This window comes from Schistocerca americana, chromosome 8 (genome assembly GCF_021461395.2).
Source record: "Schistocerca americana isolate TAMUIC-IGC-003095 chromosome 8, iqSchAmer2.1, whole genome shotgun sequence".
NCBI classification, from domain to species: Eukaryota; Metazoa; Arthropoda; class Insecta; order Orthoptera; family Acrididae; genus Schistocerca; species Schistocerca americana.
Genome location: NC_060126.1, coordinates 311,585,118 through 311,606,888, shown reverse-complemented (window position 1 = coordinate 311,606,888; position 21,771 = coordinate 311,585,118). Strand labels below are relative to the sequence as shown.

The 21,771-nt window shown below is 38.8% G+C and overlaps 1 protein-coding gene across 3 annotated transcripts in view; it reads right to left on the bottom strand.

Annotated features, from left to right (window-relative positions):
• Positions 1 to 547: 547 nt before the first annotated feature.
• Positions 548 to 21,771, bottom strand: part of LOC124544643 — a 34,371-nt gene continuing 13,147 nt past the window's right edge. For 2 of the 3 annotated variants that reach the window (XM_047123258.1, XM_047123256.1), the window contains one exon: positions 548 to 5,184. In XM_047123258.1, the coding sequence (XP_046979214.1) occupies positions 2,032 to 5,049 (3,018 nt within the window). In that variant the 5' untranslated portion in view covers positions 5,050 to 5,184 and the 3' untranslated portion in view covers positions 548 to 2,031. Of the gene's footprint in view, positions 5,185 to 19,432; positions 19,496 to 21,771 lie in introns of all 3 variants that reach the window. The other variant, XM_047123257.1, reaches the window with a different exon arrangement.

Below are 21,771 nucleotides of genomic sequence, written 5' to 3'. Positions count from 1 at the left end.
TGTGCAATGAGGAATTAGGCTGAATGGTGAACTAACCAGTGGTGAACTAAACCTACTCCTTCCATTTGCAAAGAAGTGTATATGTGCCAGCTTGTAGGTTTGCACTTTTAAAAAAATAATAAAAAAATCAGTCACTTAATTTTTAATTTGAGCCTTCATTTGCTTGAAGTGAACAAACAGATCTGTAGTAAGCACTATCACATCTATAAGCTAATAGTCCCCAGATGAATTACCAATGGCCGTGTCAAATTTTTTCTGTTCTGGAGAAAATCTTGAATGGTGATTAACAAGCCTTGTCAAACCAAATGCACACTATGAACATAAAACAGCAGAACTGTCACACCAACTGACAAACTGAAATGCCTCCACATGAGTAAAGCCACACAACATTTACTTTTATTGAATACTTTTTGTGTATATTGATGGTTACAATAGGAAATAATACTGATGGATACCAATAAGAAATTATAGATCTAGTAATATTTCATGTGTGTCTCCAAAAATAAACTTCAATTTTGTAGCTTACTTCATAGAGTGGACAAGGTTATTACACTAATTCAGTACACCACTTTATTCAAGGGAAAACAATACATTGCATTTGTTTCTGGGATTTCCCCCCCTCTAAACAAGCAAATTCACAGTCAAAACAGATATGCAACAAATATCACAGTGGGTATAAATGAAATCATACTGTTTTAACACAAATAGTACATTGTAATTTGTATCAACAGTCACAGGAGCGCAGTGGAAATATCTCTCTTGAACTTATGGGATTCTCAAGTACTTTGTCTTGAGAATGTAGCGAAAGGAAGTTCTTTACTGTTCACACTGTCAAATTTCAGAATGACTGAATATTGTAATTCTGTTTATGTTTGTTTGCAAATGGGACACATACTGTTTAGCTTATACTTACACCCTATGTACCATGGAAAAGGAAAGATCCATAGACATTTAATTATGATAATTAATTAAATTCTGCAAACTGTGTGCAGTGATTTCCTTGGCAACAATGACAGCACTTCTCAGATTTCATCAAGTTGTAGTTAAGTGCCTTATTAAATATATTTGAAATACATAACTGACTATCATACAAATTCATTACTGAAACACAAAGTGCATAAAGAAATTTTCATTAGATTATTCTCTCTTTGGAGTCGATTTCATCAAACTGCTTTGCACAAGTGACTGTTAGTTCCTCCTGTCCCATTAAAGTCATCAGCTCCACCCGTTATAAAATATTTTCAGCAAACTATATTTTTATTTTTTTTGTACATAAAATGATTTGAGGCAAAAGGGTGACTTATCGATTTATGACGAATTCTTACGATACTGCACATAAATTACCATGGCATTTCTTCTGTTTGCACACTGATACTTTGTATGCAAGCTTAATAAAGCAAATCAGTCATTAGGACTGAGATGATAAATACTGATGAGCATTCTTTTACACAATGTCTAATAATATATATATATAAAGCATCAAATATACAAACTACCATTATTGATAAAATTGTATATATCCCTATTGTATTAAAATATGCAAACAGTAATCTACCTTTTTGTCTGTATTTAATAAAAAATTAAGTAATGCAGAAACAATAAAATACAGGTATAAATAAGTAATACAAAGATTTAACAACATACACTACACATGAACAGTCTCATTCACATTTTTCACATCTCCTTGATTACAAACCAATATCATGATTCATATTTCTTGTGCTCACAGCAAAGTAGAGAAACATATACTTTGGCCAGTGATGTACGCCTCATTATAGCAACATCACATATAGCACAGAGCTTCTCAAAACACAAACGCTGTGCTTGGCAGTCTAGGAACTTCCAACAGTAATACATATTTACTTGGAAAATGAAGGCAGATAACACACATTCCTAAATTTAGTGTTGTTCAATATATTTGTGTATCTTGTTGACTTTAATTTTCTCACTAAAATTAACACTTCTTCTTTATCTTGTCTGTCAGCACAACAATAACTTTTCCTGTTATTTTCTCTTGCAACATAAATCAAATTAAAGAAATATTTTGTGGACGCGTTTGAGAGCAACTTTCCTGCAACAAGTAGGACATTTCTTGAACTGATTAACAGCTTCTTCAATGCATTTTGTACAAAATACATGACCGCATGGAGTAGAGGACACAGACTGTCGACCAGATAAAAGACTTTCAAAGCAGATAGGGCAGCTCCATGCAGGCGAACTGTCTTTGTCTTCTGCAATATCCTTTGTTGCTGATTTATTATCTGTAGCAGTTCCCACAGATTTTATAACACTATGTCTTTCCTGTTGTTTCTTATCACTACCTGATAAGTCCAGAACATCCAGTGCACTATTAGTCTTATTTTGCCAAGTAGTTATCAACGGACTTAAGTTTCTCCTAGACAGATCAATCACATCACCATCTCTTCCTAAATTGCTTTGGCCAGGAGTATAGGTTATGGTAGCAGCAACAATGTGTGTGAAAGTGTCACTGTTGTTAGTATCCAGTCCACTGTTACGCACTCCCAACCTGTCTGCCAGACTACATTGAGAATCACCAGCAGCAAATGCAGTGGCAAGCACACCAACACCACTGTCACCTGCTGAAGGTACAACACTATTACTTTTAGGCATGGCAGGTGGGCTTCTGCCTCCTGATAAATCAATTACACCATGACTTTCAGTTCTGTTTCTACGGTTCATGTCACTGACAGAAACACGTGACTCAGCATCCGATACATTTACACCTTCATCTGAATGATTTGATGCTCTGTTTCTTGATGACAGTACTGCATTTGAAGACTCGTCGTCAGAGTCTGACACAACAATGCACTCCAGAATATCGCTCCCTTTAGCTACGGAATTTCTTGCTTGATGACCTAATGATTCCTCATTTGTTGAACTCCTGGTACTTGATGTACCTTTGCGACTGCTGGACTGAGTGTTTTTATCCAATGAGCCACTATGCGAAGATTTTGTGTTGCGTTTCTTGCTACATGTTTTCACTACATCAAATTCAATGATGCTATCATCATCCGAATCGGATATCACAATAGTGTCCTTAATACATTTATCTTCATTTGTGGTTGCAGTAGATGTTGATGGAAGAGCAGAATCTTTCAATGCAGTTTCAGTGTGTATTCTGTTGTCTCTTGAACTACTCATGTCACATTCTCCATCTTTTAAAAGTCCTGATGAGAATTTCTTTATTAATTCCTTTTTGTGATGCTTATGAATAACATCTGTGTCTGGTTTAATACTATTCTCAGCTTCAGATCCTGAAGTAGCTACAAAATCAGATCTGTTTTCTGAGGACTGTACAATAGTGGCCGGAATCTTAGCAACAAAACATCTTGGTAAACTGGTGAGCAGCCGTTCTTCACGTGTTTTCTTCACTTTTTCAAATGATGCATCTGTTTTCTGTGTTAAGGTTGTTTTCTGGGTTGGGGTTGTGTCAGCTACAACAGTAAACAAAGTTTGATGGAGACTTTGAGTGTTGTTTTCTTCATCGCAGCTCTGTGCTCTGCTAGCATAGTGCCCTGCAACCTGGAAACACCCTGACTCACTAATCAAGTCAGGTATTGACAAGTCTCTGTCTGTTATTTCCTTTCCATTCTCAGTATGTGGCTTCACAGAATACTCCTTAGCAGCAGCTGATTTTGCTAGGGCTGCAGCTAAATTTTCTTTGTATGCAGTTCTGTTGTACAAATCTTGATTAGGCCCTGTATCTGATGACTCATGATGACCATATGTAGAAGTAGAAACACTTTCTGTCACTATCTCATGGTTCTCAAGTGACATGAACAAATTCTGAAGTACACTATCATCATCAAGATCAAGTTCACGGTTACGCAGACTGGCGTCCTCTTCTGCTTCCTCTTTTATGGGGAACTCTTCCTTAACCACTGCTTGCCTTGTTATTGCCACATCACTGCCTGGAATTTTGTTATGCAATAAATTTAAACTGGTTTCTACTTCTGCACTGTGTGTCAAATTCCGAGTTTTACACAAAGGGTTACCTGTATTGTCACATACAGCTTTACCAATTGACTTATTGTCCATATCAAAACTAGTGCTTGCATGTCCCGATATTTCACTTTCATTGTGAAACAAGACGTGTGCATCCATTCCTTCCATGCCATGAGAGACATCAATAGCAGCAGTAACACTACTGTCATCTGTTTCCTCCTTCTGAACAGAATGCAACAACGAATCACAACTTTCTTTCTGTTCAAAACTAGTAGGGCATATCAAAAATTCTGAAAGAGAAAGTGACTCATGAACATTGTGATATTCATCTGCCTCTGTCTCTGCACCCACAAATTCATGGGCAAAAAACACACGTTGCTCAGTGTTTAGCAATGAATTTTCAGTTTCTGTAACACAGTCTTGACCCGCTACAAGCGAAGCAGAACTGTCATTTCTGTTTTGAAATTTCAATACAGCATTCTCTGTTTCCATTTGCAAAAAATCTTGTTCCTGATCTGAGGATTTTCTGTTTGTGCAAGAGCCATTTTCTATTGCAGCACAGCTGTGACCACCAATGGCTTCCACCGAGATATGATCAGAGTTACATGCTTCCAATGTTTCATTTGCAAGTTGCTGAAGTGATGTTTCTTCTACTAAAACATCTGTTCTTTCACTTTTATCAATAGATGGATTTTCTACAACCTCACCTAAGTTAACATCATTTTTAATGAACTGAGACCTAATTGCAACTGCATCTACCATGTCAACAGCTGCCTCTGAACGATAATTAGTAAATTTAGACTGTAGTTTTATTAGTTTTGGAAGCCTTGTATCCAATTCATCATCTAATGTGTGCCTTTTGGTTGCAGTGTGGTCAGGCACTCTCATGTCACAAAATTTCATACTGTTATTGAATGGAAAATTTCTAATGCATGAAAACTGAGGTACTCCGTGTGAAAGCTTTTGTTCCAAATGATTATTCGTGTAATCTTCATCAAGCATCTTTCCTTCTCTGCTGCTGTTTACTAAGCTATCCTGTTTAGGCAGTTCATGTGGAACAGCAATTAAAAATTCTGATGACATTGTTTTCGCTCACTGAATGATACAATCAAATTTTCTATTTTTCCACCAAGTTGTTTATTGGAATCCAAATGTGAACAAGTTGTTGCAGTATTATTCAGTGCCCATTCAATAGCCAACAATTACAACTCCGAACACCTGGAACAAAAGATTAAATTTAAAACTGATTTTTATCTTTGGCATTACACAATACAAAAACGAATACCTACAGCAAATTTCAATATTTCTCCCCATGTTACAACAGCTGCGATACAGTAATTGCTAAGGTGTACTAAAAGATTCAGTTACCATTCCTGCACACCCATCACACGTTCTACCACATCACTTTTACACACACACACACACACACACACACACACACACACACACACACACACACAGAGAGAGAGAGAGAGAGAGAGAGAGAGAGAGAGAGAGAAAAATTATTTAACCTTCTCGGTCCTTATGTAGCATCCAACAGCTACATGCAACTCCCCCCCCCCCCCCCCCCCCTCCCAGCTGAGGGAACAAACTAAAGTCACTGTGCCTGATAGTATATTTTACTTCATGTACTTTTAGTAGAACACTTCTTTCTGTTTCTGAATGTTCCCAGAAGCTGGAAGTATCTGCTTGAAGAACACTGTTTGTAGAGTCAGCATAGGTTTGGGAAATTAAGTTATTTTATGTTTGTCTTCAGTAATTTTGAACTATATGTATTTAGAATATCTTAATACATCTTACACAATTGAATACCACATCGTTTACTTAATCCCAATGCAGTGATACATTATTTTTTAAGTAGCACTGAGTCAACACTTGACAATGTCCTATACTCTCAACATTACTGAGGGATCATTATCAAAGTTTTTTAGTGTTTGTTACAGATTTTTCTCAAGGAGGCACACTTCAGTTATTTTATAACATAAATAGTATTCTCTTTGAACAATATTTTAATTACAATGAGTCTCATTCATATTAGATGAAGATGGAAGAAAGATTAAAAGTATATTTTCATGTACATTCTTTAGTATTGAATGATGCAGTAATCATGAAACCTCTCAGTACCATTGACTCGGATCTGTCTGATCTTGAAGACTGGGAGGAAGGACTGGGCCTGTGACCTAACAGTCAAGCAAGATGTTCCAGCAGCAAATGACAGTTCAGAATCCGATAATTATTCTGTTAGCACTTGTATCAATTCATGGAAACATAAGTACCCTAGATGAGAATTTAACACATTTTGATCAAGAGAATGCAAAAAGAAAAAGAAGAAGAAGAGAGTTTTGAAATGGAGGAGGAATATGACATACATGAAGCAGTCCCGGTGAGGAGGCATCGCAGAGCAACAATGCTGTCACCACCTACAGCAAGGGTATTCTATGCCAAACATCTACCTGACGTAATGAATGAAACCCAGAAACATCACTCCAGATGTAAGATACCAGGGTGTAAGCATTACATGTACACACATTGCACTAAGAGTAAAATTAATTTGTTTTGCAGAAAAAAATATTTTTTGTAGAATTGAAAAAAAATTAGCAGAATTATGAAAAGTTTTCAGGTTGTACTTCCACATTAAACAAAAGTAATATTTTGTGGTACTTACACAAATGTACTTACATATTTCAGCTATCTGACTGTAAACAAAATCCACCAAAGCAAACATTGCAAGTATTTCATTATTAGGATAAAAAACATGTCCTGACATGTAATATTCTGTGGTACTTACACAAATGTACTTGCATATTTCAGCTATCTGACTGTAAACAAAATCCACCAAAGCAAACATTGCAAGTATTTCATTATTAGGATAAAAAACCATGTCCTGACATGTGTGCTACTTTTCGTAAGTAACATCAAGTTTTTAAATTCAGTATTTTAGTCTTACATGGTCTCTGAATACAAATAAGAACTTTTCTGCCATGAAATCTCATACGAATGTGTTCTGGGTATGGTGCTATGTCACATCGTAAATCAGTGACCTTCTATAGCGCCTACTGGTGTATTTTTGTCGTCCAGGGTCACTTATATTTTGTCATGACTGCTCTGCTGTAATGATGATATTGGTCACCTACTGGGAAACTTTATTGTAATGGGTTTCCTGTGGTGGAGGGAGTGGGCATCTACTGTTGTCTATTACATCTTTCAGCGTGTGGTTTGACTGGTAGTCATGGTCGATCAGGCAGTGAAGACCTACATAATTATATCATTAAATCTAAGCTCAGGAATGAGGGAGTTGACCCAAGTTATTTCTATTGTTTGAAATGATGTGGCCTAGCTTCCAGTCTGTCAACTGAAGTTGAAGCTGACAAAATAAAAATCTTTTCTTGATTTATGTTCTTTTATGATAAGTAAATCAAAATTTGAAATCTCTCTCATGTTATTTTATTGCAGTCCAACCACAGGGTGTTATTTTCAATGTTAATTCAATGCTCTGTATTTTAACCAGCTGGCCTCTACATTTTTGTTCACAACTATATAACAATGTTATTAAAAATGAAGATATCCTTCCCCCGAGTATTTATTTAATTATAAATATATTTTCATTCTACCTATGGTAATGTGACATTTTGGCACCATCACAATAAAGAGCTCTAATAATTTCAATATCAGGTGCATTGGCAGTCCCCACTGCTGAAAAAGATCAATTTGCTTATACTGATTAAAATTAAATTAAAGCTGACACTACACACCAGGGAAATGAGTTCCTTCAATCAGAGCTCAAGACATAATGCACAGACTGTGTGGTGTTGTCAACTTGATACAATAAATCAGTTAACTTCTAGTGCTCAAACTGCACTCTCTGCCTAAGTGATATTTGACAAACTGAATCCTGGCACTACCTGCCGCCTGTTTTAATGCCACTAACCATAGCTATTAAATCCACGTTTTCCCACAAGATTTACTGATTCTTTGAATGAGCATTTACTAAGGCGACACTGTAGAGGTGACAGAAGTCAACCGACAAATGATTTTCATTAGACTATAGGAATTATGTCTTCGTCATCTTGGGCATTGGACATGGATACTATTGGAGTTGCTACTGATGCATAAATAATGCTATAGACAATTAAAAGTAACTTTACAAAAATGTTTTAGGTAGCTGACACTGAAGTAGTTACATGATCCCTTAAGTGTTAAGCAAATAAATTTCTATTCTTTCGTTAGTTACGTGTTCAACAGATTACATTCATGGTAAGCAATATGTGTCATTTGCTTTGTGGCTTAATACAAGTACAGATAGCTAAACGCTGACCAGTGAGACATATCTGATTATATTCTACAACAAATATCTATAATCACACACATCTGTGTAATTATTTTCTATGGTATATGCATGTACAATCAATATACATATTGCTCCACATTTGTTAGTAGTGTGAGACTGTTGTGTGGAGATTGTAAATCACAATTTCACTACAGCACATGTGGATAACAAAGAAAAGGAGATATTCCCACGGACATGCAGAGTTTGCATAAAAGGAAGCAGCTGAGGGGAGAGGGAGGCCCAAAATGGAGTACTTTCAATAATTTGATAATTTATAGCATTGATCTTGATTACAGATAAAGCCTGTTACCTGTAGAAGGAAGGAAGCTAATTCAGTTGTAGATAAAGTATGGAGCAGCAGACAATAAGAATTTAAGACACAGGTAATAATACTTGAGTTAAGTAAAAAAGTGAAGGTCTTGCTGCTACATAGCAAACATGTTAGGGGGAAGATTGGGAGTCGCTCACTGTTATGTCATTTGCTGATACTGGAAGTTGGGGATACAACCAATGTGGCACATACCTTAACAGTAATAGGTGTCACAAAGGTGAAAATAGATGCACTATCACACACACTGAAGAAATTGTTCAAATCAGCTAACTAAGATGTATCATCTCGCAGTACCTACTGCAACCTACATCCTTCTGAATCTGCTTAGTGTATTCATCTCTTGGTCTCCCTCTATGATTTTTACCCTCCACGCTGCCCTCCAATACTAAATTGGTGATCCCTTGATGCCTCAGAACATGTCCTACCAACCGATCCCTTCTTCTGGTCAAGTTGTGCCACAAACACCTCTTCTCCCCAATCCTATTCAACACTTCCTCATTAGTTATGCGATCTACCCATCTAATCTTCAGCATTCTTCTGTAGCACCACATTTCGAAAGCTTCTATTCTCTTCTTGTCCGAACTATTTATCGTCCATGTTTCACTTCCATACATGGCTACACTCTGTACAAATACTTTCAGAAATAACTTCCTGACACTTAAATCTATACTCGATGTTAACAAATTTCTCTTCTTCAGAAACGCTTTCCTTGCCATTGCCAGTCTACATTTTATATCCTCTCTACTTCGACCATCATCAGTTATTTTGCTCCCCAAATAGCAAAACTCCTTTACCACTTTAAGTGTCTCATTTCCTAATCTAATACCCTCAACATCACCCGACTTAGTTCGACTACATTCCATTATCCTCGTTTTGCTTTTGTTGATGTTCATCTTATATCCTCCTTTCAAGACACTGTCCATTCCATTCAACTGCCCTTCCAAGTTCTTTGCTGTCTCTGACAGAATTACAATGTCATCGGCGAACCTCAAAGTTTTTATTTCTTCTCCATGGATTTTAATACCTACTCCGAATTTTTCTTTTGTTTCCTTTACTGCTTGCTCAATATACAGATTGAATAACATTGGGGAGAGGCTACAACCCTGTCTTACTCCCTTCCCAACCACTACTTCCCTTTCCTGCCCCTCGACTCTATAACTGCCATCTAGTTTCTGTACAAATTGTAAATAGCCTTTCGCTCCCTGTATTTTACCCCTGCCACCTTTAGAATTTGAAAGAGAGTATTCCAGTCAACATTCTCAAAAGCTTTCTCTAAGTCTACAAATGCTAGAAACGTAGGTTTGCGCCTTTCCTTAATCTTTCTTCTAAGATAAGTCGTAAGGTCAGTACTGCCTCACGTGTTACAGTGTTTCTATGGAATCCAAACTGATCTTCCCCGAGGTCGGCTTCTACTAGTTTTTCCATTCGTCTGTACAGAATTCATGTTAGTATTTTGCAGCTGTGGCTTATTAAACTGACTGTTCGGTAATTTTCACATCTGTCAACACCTGCTTTCTTTGGGATTGGAATTATTATATTCTTCTTGAAGTCTGAGGGTATTTCACCTGTTTCATACATCTTGCTCACCAGATGGTAGAGTTTTGACAGGACCGGCTCTCCCAAGGCCATCAGTAGTTCCAATGGAATGTTGTCTACTCCGGGGGCCTTGTTCCGACTCTGGTCTTTCAGTGCTCTGTCAAACTCTTCACGCAGTATCGTATCTCCCATTTCATCTTTATCTACATCCACTCCCATTTCCATAATCAGTCCCTTGTTCATTGGAAATTCACACAAAATTATGTGAAACAAGAAAAGGAGAATGATCAGCCCCCAAGTCTTAGACCTTGTTGTTGTAGCTGAAAATTTGCATGATAGTAACATATGACAAACGGTTGAAAGTGAGATAAAATCCAGGCAGCTAAAAACTGTAATTGGTCACAGTGAACAGATCACAGTGTGAAAGTAGCAGCAGTTGGAGGGCTACTGAGGACAAGATATCTGTAGTAAGAATCACACACACTGCACTTGCCCCATACCAATATCAATGAAGGATACACCATGAAGTTTCATCAGATTCAGCAAGAGAGATGGGACGGATAAATGAAGACATGTATGGACACTAGCTTAAACAGCTAAATAAATAAAATATGTACGTATCAACTTAAAAATACCTGACAGCGCAGGGGAATAAAGCAGTTGGAGCTCACTTAGCGCACGTCACCAAGATGCACTCTCTCCATATCCACCTGTGCCACCGAACATTGAGGTGTCTTAAATTTTGTTGTATCTACTTTCCCTCAGGAAAGGAAACACTTGACTTTTTTTGCTGCTGTCCCATTGACTGCAAGTACTTTTCTACAAAGATAGACAGGTTATGGCTCGTCTCGTGTAACTCAGTAGGGTACACACTGTGAGAATATGGGCTATCATGTCAGGACTACAGCTGTAATGGGGAAACTTCTATCGATGTAAAAGGAACTCTTGTAAGTCTGCTGTGGCTGATATGTAGGAGGCATGGTACAATTGCATCTTTCTGGGAGGCTTGGAGAGAAACATACCATGCCGTTGTGGTCCCCTTAATTGCCCTCAGAATGTCAACGGTTATGGTAACTTGTCATTCCCTAACCCAGGTTTTCAAAGTCTTATGTCTCAGTTGCAATTGCAGGTATACACATGGTACATCAAATTCAAGTTTATCTCCTGTGGTTGCTTCTTAAGCTAAATTTGTCAGCGAATTTATCTCCCAGTACATCCATGTGGCTAATTGTCCAGATGAATGTTATTGTGGTTCCAAAGCTGTGGAGGTCTTAGATATTAGTGATAAGAAAGATTCTTTGGTAGCACTGATATGTTCCTTGTAAGCAGTCTATGGAGTCATTACAAACTATGAAGTTCTTTCTTGGGAGGGTTTGATGTGTTGGTAAGCATGAGGTATGGGTACCTGCTCTGCAGTGTATACAAAACAGGCATTCAGCAGAAAATGCTTTTTAAGCCCCCTCGTGTACGCTAAAGTGTGACCAACTCTGTCACTGACTTCTCGTCCTTAAACAGATTTTGAACTGGGTAGTCATGAAGCACCCAATGGGTTAATCTTCCTGCCACATACAACACTATTATTGTGTCAGATATAATTTCTGAGCTATTTGTGTGTCAGAAGTCACTATTTTCAAGTCACACCTTTTTCTATTACTCTGGAACATCAACAGTTGCACTTTTCACATTCTCAAGTCTCATGGCTCATGGAAATGGACAATTTATGACCTGTTTGACCAATTTATAGAAAATACATCAGGTGCCACACTGTTGTAAGCAACAAACTGTTGCTAACGACATATAGTAATAATATGATCCCATTCCACCACCACAAAGACCTCTATTCCATCAATGAACCCAATCTTTTTATTTCTTTCCTCGTTCACTACCCTCTCTCGCCCATTCTCCATCTAACGTCCTGACTGCACTAGTAGCCTTAGCCTCTCTCCACCTCATCCCTGCTCACACCCTCAAGCAGCACTTTACCATCACCTATCCCTACCCTGCTATCTGTTCCCTTCCCTGCCACAGCCTCCCCCTTACCTCCACCTAGCAGTTGCCTCTCCCATCATGTGCTGCTGCTCGCAGTCTGGCTACAGCTGCCAGAGACTGTAGTCACATGTGTGTCAGATGCGCGCGTGCGTGTCCCCCCCCCCCCCCCCCCAAAGGCCTTGTTAGCCAACTGCTCACTTCCCAATAGTCTTTTTGTTGTGCCTACCTGCGACTTAGCATCTCCACTATATGGTGAGTAGCAAGTATCCTTTTCACTTATTACATTCCAAAATTCTGGAATTTAGAATGGAAGTAATTTAAGCAATTTTTGAGAAATAATAGAATAATTATGAGGAATTATTTCGACATCTCAACACATACAAGACATGCTATATTCTGTTCAAGAATAAATGCTGACTGGGAGGGAGGGAGGGAGGGAGAGGATAGAAAAAAAAAAAAACAAGAACCTAGTGTGAATTGTGCAATGTGGGCATACCTTAGCAAATGATCTCACCAAGGATCCAAAAAATTTCTGGCCCTATGTAAAATCCCTATGCAGGTCAAAGGCTTCTAGCCAATTACTTGTTCACCATTCTGGTGTGGTGACTAAAGATGACATTCTAAATTTCGCATTTAAGAAATCGTTTCCGCAGGATCTTACAAACATGTTGTTGTTTGACCACTGCACAGAGGCACGCCTGGTGTAGAGAAGCAACTGAAAGAGTTGAAAACAAATAACTTGTCTGGTCTGCATGGAATCCCAGTTTCGTTTTACAAAGAGAACTCTATTGTACTGATCCCTTATTAGCTTGCATTTATTGTGAATCTCTCGCCCAGCACAAAGTCCCAAGAGACTGGAAAAAAGTGCAGGTCATTTCTATATGTAACAAAGGAAAAAAAGGGCCTCACGAAATTACAGAGTAATATCCTTACTATTGGTTTGCTGCATAATTCTTGAACATATTCTCATTTTGAATATAATAAATTTCCTTGTGACTGAAGAGTTCCAGGAGTGCCCCAGGAAAATGTTACAGGACCGCTCTTGTTCTCTACACACATTAGTGATCTGATAGACAGGGTGAGCAACAATCACCGTCTGTTTGCTGCTGATGCTGTTGTGCACAGGAAGGTGTTGAAGTTGAGTGACTGTAGGCAGATAACAGATTACTTAGACAAAATTTCTACTTGTTGTGATGAATGGCAGCTAACTCTAACTATAGAAAAATGCAAGTTAATGCAGATGAGCAGGAAAAAAACAAACCCATAATGTTTGACTAGAGCCTTAGTGGTGTACTGCTTGACATAGTCACGTCGTTTAAATACCTGGGCTTAACATTACACACTGGTATGAAATGGAATAAGCATGTAAGAAGTGTAGTGGGAAAGACAAATCGTCAACACCCTTGAAGGAGACTGCATACAGAACATTAGTATGACTTATTCATGGGTACTGCTTGATTGTTTGGAATCCCCAACAGGTCAGATTAAAGGAAGACACTGAAGCATTTCAGAGGTGGGCTGCTAGATTTGTTACTGGTAGGTTCGAGCATTACGCATTACAGGCTTGCTTTGGGAACTCAAATTGAGTACCCTGAGGGAAGGTAATGTTGTTTTCGAAGAACACTACTGAGAAAATTTAGGGTGCCAGCATTTGAAGTGGACTGCAGAAAGATTCTACTGCTGCCAATGTAAATTTCACATAAGGGCCACTAAGATAAGAGAAATTAGGGCTCGTACATAGGAATCCCCCCATGAACCATGGACCTTGCCGTTGGTGGGCAGGCTTGCGTGCCTCAGCGATACAGGTAGCCGTACCGTAGGTACAACCACAACGGAGGGGTATCTATTGAGAGACCAGACAAACGTATGGTTCCTGAAGAGGGGCAGCAGCCTTTTCAGTAGTAGCAAGGGCAACAGTCCGGATGATTGACTGATCTGGCCTTGTAACAATAACCAAAACGGCCTTGCTGTGCTGGTACTGCGAACGGCTGAAAGCAAGGGGAAACTACGGCCGTAATTTTTCCCGAGGGCATGCAGCTTTACTGTATGATTAAATGAAGATGGCGTCCTCTTGGGTAAAATATTCCGGAGGTAAAGTAGTCCCCCATTCGGATCTCCGGGCGGGGACTACTCAAGAGGATGTCATTATCAGGAGAAAGAAAACTGGAGTTCTACGGATCGGAGCATGGAATATCAGATCCCTTAATCGGGCAGGTAGGTTAGAAAATTTAAAAAGGGAAATGGATAGGTTGAAGTTAGATATAGTGGGAATTAGTGAAGTTCAGTGGCAGGAGGAACAAGACTTCTGGTCAGGTGCCTACAGGGTTATAAACACAAAATCAAATAGGGGTAATGCAGGAGTAGGTTTAATAATGAATAGGGAAATAGGAATGCGGGTAAGTTACTACAAACAGCATAGTGAATGCATTATTGTGGCCAAGATAGACACGAAGCCCACACCTACTACAGTAGTACAAGTTTATATGCCAACTAGCTCTGCAGATGATGATGAAATTGAAAAAAATGTATGATGAAATAAAAGAAATTATTCAGATAGTGAAGGGAGACGAAAATTTAATAGTCATGGGTGACTGAAATTCGAGAGTAGGAAAAGGAAGAGAAGGCAACATAGTAGGTGAATATGGATTGGGGCTAAGAAATGAAAGAGGAAGCCGCCTGGTAGAATTTTGCACAGAGCACAACTTAATCATAGCTAACACTTGGTTTAAGAATCATGAAAGAAGGTTGTATACATGGAAGAATCCTGGAGATACTAAAAGGTATCAGATAGATTATATAATGGTAAGACAGAGATTTAGGAACCAGGTTTTAAATTGTAAGACATTTCCAGGGGCAGATGTGGACTCTGACCACAATCTATTGGTTATGACCTGTAGATTAAAACTGAAGAAACTGCAAAAAGGTGGGAATTTAAGGAGATGGGACCTGGATAAACTGAAAGAACCAGAGGTTGTACAGAGTTTCAGGGAGAGCATAAGGGAACAATTGACAGCAATGGGGGAAAGAAATACAGTAGAAGAAGAATGGGTAGCTTTGAGGGATGAAGTAGTGACGGCAGCAGAGGATCAAGTAGGTAAAAAGACGAGGGCTAGTAGAAATCCTTGGGTAACACAAGAAATATTGAATTTAATTGATGAAAGGAGAAAATATAAAAATGCAATAAATGAAGCAGGCAAAAAGGAATACAAACGTCTCAAAAATGAGATCGACAGGAAGTGCAAAATGGCTAAGCAGGGATGGCTATAGGACAAATGTAAGGATGTAGAGGCTTATCTCACTAGGGGTAAGATAAATACTGCCTACAGGAAAATTAAAGAGACCTTTGGAGACAAGAGAACCACTTGTATGAACATCAAGAGCTCAGACGGAAACCCAGATCTAAGCAAAGAAGGGAAAGCAGAAAGGTGGAAGGAGTATATAGAGGATCTATACAAGGGCGATGTACTTGAGGACAATACTACGGAAATGGAAGAGGATGTAGATGAAATGGGAGATACGATACTGCGTGAAGAGTTTGACAGAGCACTGAAAGACCTGAGTCGAAACAAGGCCCCCGGAGTAGACAACATTCCATTAGAACTACTGACGGCCTTGGGAGAGCCAGTCCTGACAAAACTCTACCATCTGGTGAGCAAGATGTATGAAACACGTGAAATACCCTCAGACTTCAAGAAGAATATAATAATTCCAATCCCAAAGAAAGCAGGTGTTGACAGATGTGACAATTACCGAACAATCAGTTTAATAAGCCACAGCTGCAAAATACTAACACGAATTCTTTACAGATGAATGGAAAAACTAGTAGAAGCCGACCTCGGGGAAGATCAGTTTGGATTTCGTAGAAATACTGGAACACGTGAGGCAATACTGATCTTACGACTTATTTTAGAAGAAAGATTAAGGAAAGGCAAACCTACGTTTCTAGCATTTGTTGACTTAGAGAAAGCTTTTGACAATGTTGACTGGCATACTCTCTTTCAAATTCTAAAGGTGGCAGGGGTAAAATACAGGGAGCGAAAGGCTATTTACAATTTGTACAGAAACCAGATAGCAGTTATAAGAGTCGAGGGACATGAAAGGGAAGCAGTGGTTGGGAAGGGAGTAAGACAGGGTTGTAGCCTCTCCTCGATGCTATTTAATCTGTATATTGAGCAAGCAGTAAAGGAAACAAAAGAAAAGATCGGAGTAGGTATTAAAATCCATGGAGAAGAAATAAAAACTTTGAGGTTCGCCGATGACATTGTAATTCTGTCAGAGACAGCAAAGGACTTGGGAGTGCAGTTGAACGGAATGGACAGTGTCTTGAAAGGAGGATATAAGATGAACATCAACAAAAGCAAAACAAGGATAATGGAATGTAGTCAAATTAAATCGGGTGATGCTGAGGGAATTAGATTAGGAAATGAGATACTTAAAGTAGTAAAGGAGTTTTGCTATTTGGGGAGCAAAATACTGATGATGGTCGAAGTAGAGAGGGTATAAAATGTAGACTGGCAATGGCAAGGAAAGCGTTTCTGAAGAAGAGAAATTTGTTAACATCGAGTATTGATTTAAGTGTCAGGAAGTCTTTTCTGAAAGTATTTGTATGGAGTGTAGCCATGTATGGAAGTGAAACATGGACGATAAATAGTTTGGACAAGAAGAGAATAGAAGCTTTCGAAATGTGGTGCTACAGAAGAATGCTGAAGATTAGATGGGTAGATCGCATAGCTAATGAGGAAGTATTGAATAGGATTGGGGAGAAGAGAAGTTTGTGGCACAACTTGACCAGAAGAAGGGATTGGTTGGTAGGACATGTTCTGAGGCATCAAGGGATCACCAATTTAGTATTGGAGGGCAGCGTGGAGGGTAAAAATCGTAGAGGGAGGCCAAGAGATGAATACACTAAGCAGATTCAGAAGGAAGTAGGTCGCAGTAGGTACTGGGAGATGAAGAACCTTGCACAGGATAGAAAAGCATGGAGAGCTGCATCAAACCAGTCTCAGGACTGAAGACCACAACAACAACAACAACAACAACAACAACACATAGGAATATAGACATCGTACATAGAAACATAGACAGTCTCTTTCCCTCACTTTATTTGAGAGTGTAACAGCAAAGGAAAAGACTAGTAGTGGTACAACGAACCTTCTGCCATGCACCATGCAGCAGATTGCGGATTATGTATGTAGATGTAGCTCTCTCATTGCAGTTCCACCACATGATTTCTATATGTATTCCTTTCAGTGTTCTACTAAATCATTACTATCTATGATTTATATACTCCAGATTTGTTTTTGATTGCAGTATCTATTATCTTTCATTCTCGAAATTGTATACAGACTAGTCAGCAGGGTTTTCTGAATCCTCTCTCTTCGTACTTTCTTCACTTTTGCAGCTCCTCATTCAAGCTCTCAAAAATGGTTCAAATGGCTCTGAGCACTATAGGAATTAACATCTGAGGTCATCAGTCCCCTAGAACTTAGAACTACTTAAACCTAACTAACCTAAGGACATCACACACATCCATGCCCGAGGCAGCATTCGATCGCATAGCTAATGAGGAAGTATTGAATAGGATTGGGGAGAAGAGAAGTTTGTGGCACAACTTGACCAGAAGAAGGGATTGGTTGGTAGGACATGTTCTGAGGCATCAAGGGATCACCAATTTAGTATTGGAGGGCAGCGTGGAGGGTAAAAATCGTAGAGGGAGGCCAAGAGATGAATACACTAAGCAGATTCAGAAGGAAGTAGGTCGCAGTAGGTACTGGGAGATGAAGAACCTTGCACAGGATAGAAAAGCATGGAGAGCTGCATCAAACCAGTCTCAGGACTGAAGACCACAACAACAACAACAACAACAACAACAACACATAGGAATATAGACATCGTACATAGGAACATAGACAGTCTTTTTCCCTCACTATCTGAGGTCATCAGTCCCCTAGAACTTAGAACTACTTAAACCTAACTAACCTAAGGACATCACACACATCCATGCCCGAGGCAGCATTTGAACCTGTGACCGTAGTGGTCGCGTGGTTCCAGACTGTAGCGCCTAGAACCGCTTGGCCACTCCCACCGGCAGTTCAAGCTCTCTTGGATTCTCCGATTACCTGAGTCAGTCATAGTTAGATCTTCCTCACTCTTACAATTTTTGTACTTCCTTCTTTGCCTAATTACCTCAATTACTGATTTATCTATTCATTATTTCTTGGTGGTGGTGGTGGCACTGAGAATTAGTTGTTCATTTTTAGTATGTGTAATTGTGTTTTTCAGGCTGTTCCACTTTTCTTTGACTGAGCTAACTGCCTCTTGATTCAAACTTCACTGCATATAATTTTGAAATATTATCTTAAAGAGTTCTCGTTCTTCAATTTTGTCACATCAAAACTTAACTTGGGTCATTGTTTTTCTTATTTTCATTATCTGCATGTTGGCTTCCAAGCAGATAAGGTTCTGGCCACTGCAACCAGGATATAACTTACTCTGTCTGATTTGGGTTTGGTATCTCTGTTTTGCAATTCAAAAATAGTAATACTATTCATAAATAACTTCTCAGCTAGATGAAGGAATGCAAAGTTGTGTAACCATATCCTTCCTTGGTTTGGAAATGACTGCACGAGGTGCAGCACACAAATACAGCTAATAGCTGGTGTTTCACAGCAAACATTCTCTTTACCAATGTAGCACGCATATTCCATCTCTTCATCATCAGTCTAGAATTTGTTGACTTATTTGTTTAGTTTATCTGGTTCGAATTGGGTGAATCAAGACCTTATTTTGCTTGCTAGTAACTGTTCATCAATGATTAAATTATCCATAGAATGACAAGAACTCAAACAATTTCCAATTAATTTCTTCTGAATTTCAGGCACAAAAATGAACTTATCAATAGACTGGTGTTTGGCTTATTCTGATTCTTCATAAAAACACAGAACTCTGATGCTTGGTATTGTGTTATTCAAAAGGCTCAAAATGTGATTAAAAACAGAATTGTAAATGCAATGGGAGTAAACCGACAAATTGAAGATGCTAGTGAAATTAAGGAATGAGGAAACTGTGCCAACTATGCACGTTTGCTGACTGAACTGAAAGCCAAGATGCAGAATGCAATTCATAAAGAACAGATGCAAATTTTAACCTTGGCACCTGTAAGTTAGACAGTCAAACAGCAGCTCAGTTCGGCGTGTCCGAAAGAATGGTGAAGAATGCTCAGATGCTTAAGGCAGAGAAGGGCATTCTGGCACGTCCCGAAAATAGGCAAAGCAGGAAATTACCAGCAGAAGTTTCTAGTAGAGTGTGAATTTTTTTTGAAGATGATGAGTATAGTAGGGTGTGCCCTGGAAAAAAAGATAGTATTTCAGTTAGACTTTTAGACAGAAAGACATACATGCAGAAAAGATTGTTACTTTGCAATTTACGGAAAATCTATGTTATCTATAAGAATATCAATGGTCCAGAAATAGGGTTCTCAAAGTTTTGTGAACTTAGACCCAAATGGTGTGTAACAGTAGGATCAGCTGGAATGCATGCAGTTTGCCGTCTGTGCAATTCACCAAAATGTTAAGCTTATGCTTAGCGGAGCTGGTATACGTGAAAATTATAAGGAGATTCTCAGCAAGGCAGTTTGAACTCTAAACAGTGCATGCTACATCGCTGTGAAAGGTGTCCTGGGTCTGAAGCTATAGCATCTGAAATTGCCAGCCATTTCCCAGATCATGAGCCACAGGAAGTTATTGTGTTTAAGCAATGGATACATACCAATTGGGCCACACTGGACACGAAGCAAATGGTAGTGGATGAATTTAGTGAAGATGTAAAAAATAAAATATGGAGTCTGTCATGCCATCATTACATTGCCAAGCATCAAAGCTTGCATCTTAAAGGCCTTAAATGTCATCTGAAAGACGAAGAGCTTGTTGTCCTAATGGATTTTGCAGAAAATTATTCTTTTATCATTCAGGATGCTGTGCAAGGCTTCCACTAGGACAATAGTCAAGCAACAATTCATCCATTTGTTATCTACTTTCGTCAAAATGAGAAAGTAGAATCTTTAAGTTTTTGCATTATCAGTGATTGTTTGCGGCATGACACTATTACAGTTCACGTTTTTATCAAGGAGCTCATAAAATATATAAAAGCACAGTTTGCACAGATATCCCACACTCATTATTTCAGTGATGGCTCCAGTGCTCAATACAAAAATTTCAAGAATTTCCTAAATTTGTACTATCATAAGAGTGATTTTGGAATGAGAGCCGAATGGAATTTTTTTGCTACTAGTCACGGGAAATCACCTAGTGATGGGATTGGAGGTACAACAAAACAGTTAGCACCAAGAGCAAGCTTGCAATGGCCACTTAATGGACAATATCTTACTCCCCTAGATCTGTTTAACTTCTGCTCTGAAAACATTAATGGAATTAAATTTGTTTTCGTCAGTAAAGATGAAATTGAAAAAAATATTGTGTCACAAGAAGAGAGGTTTAAACTTGGACAAATTGTAGCAGGCACTAAGAGAAAATCATCACTTTTTACCTATTGATGAAACAACAATTCAGGTCAGCAGAGTTCCAAATGACTGTTCATGTTTTCTATCTAAAATGGGTCACAGTAATGAAGGAGGCATATTAATGTCTGCTCTCCAACCAGGACAATATGTTGCATGCATCTATGAAAATCTGTGGTGGATTGAGAATATCTGCGAGACCTCCACAGAGCAAAGGGACGCAATAATAAACTTTATGCACCCACATGGTCCATCAAATTCATTTTATTGGCCACCAAGAAGTGACAAGAGCTGGGTTCCGGAACACCACATTATTGCAGTTATTCCAGCTCCATCAGTAAATTCGTGTGGCCGGCAACACACCATTCCTCTTGATATTCATCAGAAAATTAATGTAGCATATCAAAAATTGAAATAGGTTAGAGGAAACAATCTAAGGAACCCAAGAGTGCCTTCTAATTTTACTATCAGGCTTGGGAACCTGTGTAAAGAAATCCTTAACAGGCTTGGGATCCTGTGGTAAAGAAACCCACCCGTGGCTGTTGTTGCTAAGCTATCGGGCGTGGCCCCTATGGCAATCGGAATGCTGGTTTTCTCAGGTGAAATGAAACTAGCAGGGGTTAAGCCACCATGGACCATAGCAACTCATCTATACACTTCTTTTCCATCAGTAAGCTGGTGTTGTTCATTAAACAGGCCTCTCATAATTAGACAATTACCCAAATAAATTTTACGATTTACATTGATTCTTAATAATAATTGTGTGTGTGTGTGTGTGTGTGTGTGTGTGTGTGTGTGTGTGTGTGTGTGTGTGAGAGAGAGAGAGAGAGAGAGAGAGAGAGAGAGAGAGAGAGAGGGAGGGGGGGGGGGGGGGGTGACAATTAAGAAATAACATTGTTTCTGTTTTTATTCTTTTGCTATTCGGACTTAAGCTAGGTCCTATTCATCAGGACTTCTTATTTCACTTATCCCAGACATTAATAAACAGGTATAAGGCAAAATAAAAGATTTCAGGTATAATTTGAGTGCCAGAAAAAGTGTTCAAACTTCCAGTGCGCCTCTTTGATGATGCTACTTTTTAGGGCCTTGTATGCTTGCATTGCAAAA